Source organism: Oratosquilla oratoria, chromosome 44, assembly GCF_046742065.1.
Source record: "Oratosquilla oratoria isolate Oo_2021 chromosome 44, ASM4674206v1, whole genome shotgun sequence".
NCBI lineage: Eukaryota > Metazoa > Arthropoda > Malacostraca > Stomatopoda > Squillidae > Oratosquilla > Oratosquilla oratoria.
In genome coordinates this window covers 16,530,729-16,538,228 of record NC_134820.1, presented here as the reverse complement: position 1 = coordinate 16,538,228, position 7,500 = coordinate 16,530,729, and the positions used below count along the sequence as shown (strand labels likewise).

The following is a 7,500-nucleotide window of genomic DNA, read 5'->3' as shown; positions in this document are numbered from 1 at the left end:
ATACGCTTCTGTCAATTTGCTCAACCATGTGACGAGAATGGAAGGGGTCTGATTAGTTAGCCAATGAATTAATGAGCCAAAGGTGGACGGGAAGAGAATGAAGGGCAGACCGACGAAGGTGGACGGGGAGGGAATGAAGGGCAGACTGGGGAAGGTGGATATGAAGGTGGACGGGAAGAGAATGAAGGACAGACTGACGAAGATGGACGGGAAGGTGGACGGGAAGGGAATGAAGGACAGACCGACCAAGGTGGACGGGAAGAGAATGAAGGGCAGACCGACGAAGGTGGACGGGAAGAGAATGAAGGGAAGACCGACGATTGCCTGAAAGAAGAGTATCAAAGAAAACGTGAGGAGGAAAAGAAAATAGAAAATAATGATTGAGGGAGCTGGAGGGAGCCGACAAGTTGATAGTTGATGGGATGAATGGAGGAGGAGGAGATGTACTTGGGGAAGGATGGGGGAAGAATGAAAGGAACAAGAGGACCCAAAGTCAGAGAGGAGGAGGAGGAGGAGGAACAGGCGAACGGGGGTGAGAGGAAGGATAAAGAGGTGAAGAGGAGAAGAATGAGGAGGAGAATGAGGAGGAGAAGCAGAAGCAGCAGCAGGAGAAAGATTATAATGATGGTGAGGATGAGAGGATGAAGATGAGAGGATGAGGATGAGAGGATGAGGATGAGAGGATGAGGATGAGAGGATGAGGATGAGAGGATGAGAAGATGAGGATGATAGGGTGAGGATGAGAGGATGAAGATGAGAGGATGAAGTTTATGAAAGGATGAGAGGATGAGGATGAGAGGATGAGAACGAGAGGATGAGAGGATGAGGATGAGAGGGTGAGGATGAGAGGATGAGGATGAGAGGATGAGAGGATGAGGATGAGAGGATGAGGATGAGAGGATGAGGATGAGAGGATGAGGATGAGAGGATGAGGATGAGAGGATGAGGATGAGAGGATGAGGATGAGAGGATGAGGATGAGAGGATGAGGATGAGAGGATGAGGATGAGCAGTGGCAACAGCAGAAGCAAAAGAGGGAGCAGAAGGAATTGAAGGGAGAGCAGGTGGAGGAAGAGGAGGAGGAGGAGGATAATAAGGAGGAGGAACAGCAGAAGAAGGATGATGATGATGATAGTGAAAAAGGAGAGGAGAAGGAGAAGGAGGAGGAAGAGAAAGGTTGAGGAGGAGGATGAAAAAGATGAGGAGGAGGAAGAGAAGGAAGAACAAGAGCAGGAGGGTGAGGAAGAGGAGGAGAAGAATGAGGAACAACAGGACGAGGAGGAGGAGGAGGAGGAGGAGGAACAAGAGCAGGAAGGTGAGGTGTAAGAAGGACAAAGAGATGGAGAAGGAAGAAGGGTAGGAGAAGGAGAAGGAGAAGGAGGGGAAGGGAAGAAGGAGGGAAGGGGAGAGACGGAGAAGGAGGGGGAAGGGAAGAAGGAAGGAAGGGGAGAGACGGAGAAGGAGGGGGAAGGGAAGAAGGAAGGAAGGGAAGTTGGGGAGACGAGAAAGATAGGAATGGGAAGGGGAAACTGAAGAGGAGTAGGACGACAAAATGGGAAGAGGTAGGGGAGGACAAAAGGGGAAGGGGAGGACAAAAGGGGAAGGGGAAGACAAAAGGGAATGGATAGGGGAAGGGGAATAGGAAAAGAAAGGGCAGAGGAATTCATGTAAAGGATCTTGTAATAAACTAAACGGAGTGATGGTGAGGGTGGGGGAGGTTAAGGAGAATTATTCTTATATATATATATATATATATATGTGTGTGTGTGTGTGTGTGTGTGTGTGTGTGTGTGTGTGTGTGTGTGTGTGTGTGTGTATGCGTAAGCAACCACTGGGAAAAGTAAACTAACGAAGCAGAGCGCTTTCGTATAATTACATCCAGCACTAAAGATGTAATTATACGAAAGCGCTCTGCTTCGTTAGTTTACTTTTCCCATAGGTTACTTACGTATTTGTGAACATACGTTCCTAGTGTTCTTATTGCATATACATATATATATATATATATATATATATATATAATATATATATATATATATATATATATATATATATATATATATACATATATATATATATAAAGGACACGGAAACTGTGCTACCTACTAAACAGGTTGGCATTTCACAATCTTATTCCACCAATTTCGACATTATATGTTAATTGTACTCATCAATACGCCCGAATCAGTGGTATAGCGTTTGTGGTATTGATTACATGAACAGTAATTAATTAGCCGTCTTTATATAAGAAATCCAAATCTATTAGCAAGTCTTAATCCGCCGTAATTAGTGAGACGAGGTTCATACCTTGCATATCTTGTACAGGGAGATATCAATGTGTCATTTGCAAAATTAGATAATATTGTTCATTAACATAGATGATACACCTCCAAGTTTGAATATATCTTAGTTCAATAAATAAAAAGTCACTATATACATAGGAATTACAATGTAGTAAAGCAATAACTAAATAGCTAACCGTAGCCCCATAATTACAGATATTGTGTTATGAGTGTGATCATGTGTTATGTTATACGTTATGTTATATTATGTTGTTATGTTATGTTGTTATGTTATGTTGTTATGTTATGTTATGTTGTTATGTTATGTTATGTTATGTTATGTTGTTATGTTATGTTATATATTATGTTATGCTATGTTATGTTGTTGTGTTATGTTATGTTATGTTATGCTATATGTTATATCCGAGAGGCAGAATGGGTAATGATGAATATTGTTCAAACAAGAGATTAGGAGAAAATGTACACAACTCGAGAATGTATGTAGACAAAGCAGCAATAAGTTCCATATTGATCAAAGCATTTCATAGCTCTGAGGTTAGTCTAAGAGCAAACAGAGACGCAGGCAGCGCAGGCGACACAGGCGACACAGGCGCGACGCAGCACAGAGGAAAGGCAGACTTCCTGTTGCTGAACTGAAGTACATTTTGAACTTCTCTCTCACTTAAAATGCTTCTAGATGTACTACATCGCCATCTTAAATGAGAAAAGTTCAAAATTTACTTCAATTCATCAACAGAAAGTTGGACAAGTCAGCTGTGTTGTCTGCGTCTCGGTTGGCGTTTAGGCTAATGCCGCGGTGTTCCCAACTACGTTTGTGCTTTATAATTGCAATTAAAAAAAGACTTCTACTGCGCAGGCGAAATCTCAAAGGGTCAGGTCCGTACCAAAATATTTTCTTTAATAAAAAAAAAAAAAAAAAAAAAAAAATCTTGGTCAAAGGTCACATGTAAGAACGTAACAATACCAGAATATAAAAGACTTAGGAGTCGTCTGGCTTTGTTAGTTCTATTACACAATTATCAACAAATACCGAAAAATACTCCAGTAAAAAATAATGTATTTCCTCTATGGCCTTTTCCTTCGTCTGGTATATCTGTTGACCCTAACGACGTCCGTATGATCAAGTGATTTTAATGTTCCAGTCCTATTCTTAATCACTGAGGGCGAATCGTAGAAGAAATTATATCCACAGTTGGAGCACAAAGGAACCCCGTGGAGCTGTCCTCATAGCACGAGACTGATCCAAATTACTTGTGAACATCGAGAACTCTCTCTCGAACTCCCGCTGAACCATCGAACTCGTACATCTTGTGGCTTTACGTATATCCCGAAGCCTCTTTCCGGGTTCCACCAGGGACCCCGTAGGGGTCCTTAGGGAGCTCAGACTTCCCTCATTTAGAGCCAAAATTAATTGTGAACATCGAGAACTCTCTCTCGAACTCCCGCTGAACCATCGAACTCGTACATCTTGTGGCTTTACGTGGATCCCGAAGCCTCTTTCCGGGTTCCACCAGGGACCCCGTAGGGGTCCTTGGGGAGCTCAGACTTCCCTCATTTAGAGCCCCCCCCCCACCTCACCCACTTGGTAAATCCCATCAACCTCCTGGTCCTCAGCTTACCTGACTTGCGTGGTCTCGACAGCGTCGCTGGCTCGCAGTTTGGTCACCAGGATACGGATGATGTTGATCAAGAAGAGGAGGTTTATCTGTGGTCATGAAAGAGTACTAGGTCAAACGAGGTCACCAAAAATCTAAAAAAATCTAAAAAAAAAAAAAATAGTTTTCCACACAGAGTGGTGGATGTCTGGAACAAATTGGACGAAACAATGGTGTGTACAAACACCATACAAAAATTTAAGAACAAACTAGATCTTGAGAGATACAAAGACGGGTTAGTACGAGCATAGCTCCCCTTTCCGTATAATAAATCTAGGTAAATACAACTAAGTGAATACACACACACACACACACTCGCTACGCCACTAGACACAGAAATAGACTCATACCAATCAAAACGCCAAGGACTGACCGCTACAAAAAAAGTTGCCATCCCATCTGTTGTGCACATAATCAACTCATTGTAAACTTCCACCATGTATATATTCCAAGTCTTATATCTTTAATCAACTTTTGCAATGTATTATTGTCAGTGTACCACTTTTATGGAAATAAACCTTTTATTATTATTATTATTACACACACACACACACACACACACACACACACACACACACACACACACACACACACAAGAATATATATTTAGTTGGAACCGTACATGAATTTGAGGCCCAACGAGCGTTGCTCCTTTTCTTTTACAATACAAATAAGTAAATCCAATTAGATATATTAGCTAAATACACAGTGATATATATTAAAAAATATATAAATCTTCTAAATACCATTCGGAGCGACAAGAGGACTCGTCTCCTGTAAACCAACTTTAATTTTTTTTTCTAAGTATATCTAAAATTTTCCTTCCTTAGCCTATCATCGTAGACCCGAAGGTGCTCTGTACAGAACTCTTATCTTAGTATGTTCGGCACGCAATACATAACATTCGTCAAACAACATCTACAACACTCATCACAATACATAGAAGGTCAGCCACCAACACATAAATATATCAAACTTCAGAATACTATCACGTAGTACAGAGCTTCGTCACAACTCCTACACACATACATATGAAGTTGAGGCTATGAATAATCAACTAGAGAGTAGAAGGCAAGACCCGATGGCCATTGCTCCTGTGCTGTGTAATACAATTAGGTAGATACAATTGAATAAACACACACACACACACACACACACACACACACACACACACACACACACACACACACACACACACACACACACACGCGCGCGCACACACACACCTCGGTCATACGAGTTCTGAGCTCTCATTCGGGAGGTTAAAAGCTGTCGATCACGAGTCCGGCATTTGATCCACGACCATGGTAAATCACACACACACACACACGCACACACACACACACACACACACACACACACACACACACACACACACACACACACACACACACACACACACACACACACACACGACTCGTGGCGCAGTGGTAGAGTTCCTGGCCGTCACTACGGCGGTCCGGGTTCGAATCCCGCCCAGGGCTGAAATAATTTCAATATCGCTGCACCGCGGGTCGTTACTCCAACTCTCGTGGGCGGGGAGTTGGGTGTGTGTGTGCGTGTAAGGTCACAGCATTGCCCTTAGGTCGGTCATATATGAGCTCTGACCTCTATTCCGGGAAGGAAATAGCTGTCGATCGCGAGTCCAACACGTGATCCAAGACCATGGTGAATCACACACCCACACCCACACACACACACAGCAGCATAATTAGAGAAAATTCACAAGATCTTTGACTGAACTCTATCAACTGTGTATGAACAAGAGCCACAGATATATAGAACAAAGTATATCTAAGCAGATTTTGTTATAACCATCACAGGATAGACACAAACTGGGCTACGTTACAAGACGATGCATGACAGGCTCCCATGCATGCAGTCACTCATCCTCACAAGCTGCAAATCACTGATAAAAGGGTTATCACACTAAGTTATTTTTCCTCCGACCTGCAATTGATCGGCGGTGCCGCCCACTTCAAGAATTTTTTCCGCTGTAAAATCATTATGGTACTATTTTGCTTTATCAACAAAAATAAATCATATAGTGTCATTTGATATGCTGGAGGAAATCTATTTTCCTCCAGCAAATTTGCTCCAACAGTTGGAGGAGAAATAGCCCAGAGTGATAATGCCTTAACACAAAGACACGAACACAATATATTTGGGGTGGAGGTGGGAATCGGTGGGGGTGATCAACATTCTCCATTCCTCCGGTGTCCTATCTCATTGACACTACGTGCAACTACTATTACTACTACTATCACTACTACTACTACTCTCACCATTACTATTACTACTACTACTTCTATTACTTTTTTTTATTATTATTATCTACGACCTCCATCCTCGTGGAACTGTGCGGTGGAAGCAGCAGGGTCTGTCTCTCACAGACACAGTTCATTGGCCCCTCTCCCGCCAATGACTGTGGTCGACGACCCTTGTATTTATCTATTTTTTTTTAATAATGCCTAATACAAAAGTTCATTTATCCTACTGTCAACCACCGTCTGCTCAAAATCTAAGTTTTGTATATGTGCTGATTTGGGCGGTGGGAACCTGGTACCTCTCAGGCATAGGAGGGCTGATCTTAGGAGTGAGAATGACAGTCTACATCTCATCCATGAAACAATGCTTCTTTTTGGTTGTTGTTTCTTTTCAGCCATCACCTCAGCCAGACGAGCGTAGAATGCCTTTGCTCTAGGACCCATCCCACCTGAGGTCGTAAAGGTTATAGGAGTGAATGAGCCCTGGTCTACATTCTGTATGCGCTCTTCGTACATCCTGATCTTCTCATACTCGTTCCGGGAGTGGGATGCCTCAATAGTTAGGTTGCTGTAACAGGGGGTCATCGGATCAAATATTCGCATGTCAAAGAAAGCCAATTGTCCCCGTGTCCAGAAACCTCTTGCGCTGACATCTACTCTTGCATCGTCTGATGTGTTGGACGTGCGGTATCTGAAGTTCTCCCCTCCTAGTGGGAGTAATGTTGGTTCAATAGTCACATCCTTGCACACCTCCTGAAGAATTTGGGCAGTAAGATCTCTTACCTCATCGTGTCGCATGCAAGTGAATCCACCCTGCTTGAATATCATCGCATGGTCTGGAGTAGATTGTACACCACAGGAGCATCTGTTAGGCAGCCCTCCCAATGGCCATCCATACCTCAGGGCAATGACATCCGTGAATTCTCTTTTGTTTAAGGTGAATCCCTTTGTCCTGATTGGTAGTGCTGTCAGCCAATTGGACGCCCCAACTTCCTGCGCCATTGTTATCTTTCTTTTTATATAATTCGACAGCCGAGCTAGAAGTGCTTGAAGTTCCTCCTTCTGCCTCTCCTCCCTTCCCTTTGAAATGTTTCTTGTAATTTCTCTAATTTCCTCCATGATAGTCTCCTTCCGTTGATCTTGTGACACGATGTTGTTTGTCAATGAAGACTTGAGTTTCATGGAGATTTGGTGTTCTGTGTCGGCAAGGTTTAGCGGGTTGGAAATGCCTAGTCCTCCCATTCTGGGTGGAAGTTCCATAAATTTTCTTTCCTCT

At 43.0% G+C, this 7,500-nt stretch overlaps 1 protein-coding gene across 1 annotated transcript in view; it reads right to left on the bottom strand.

Annotated features, from left to right (window-relative positions):
• LOC143022315 (corticotropin-releasing factor receptor 2-like) overlaps positions 1 to 7,500 on the bottom strand; it is an 89,499-nt gene that overhangs the window by 32,930 nt on the left and 49,069 nt on the right. Inside the window, exon 12 of the mRNA XM_076180463.1 lies at positions 3,922 to 4,007. Within this exon, the coding sequence (XP_076036578.1) occupies positions 3,922 to 4,007 (86 nt within the window). The remainder of the gene's footprint in view (positions 1 to 3,921; positions 4,008 to 7,500) is intronic.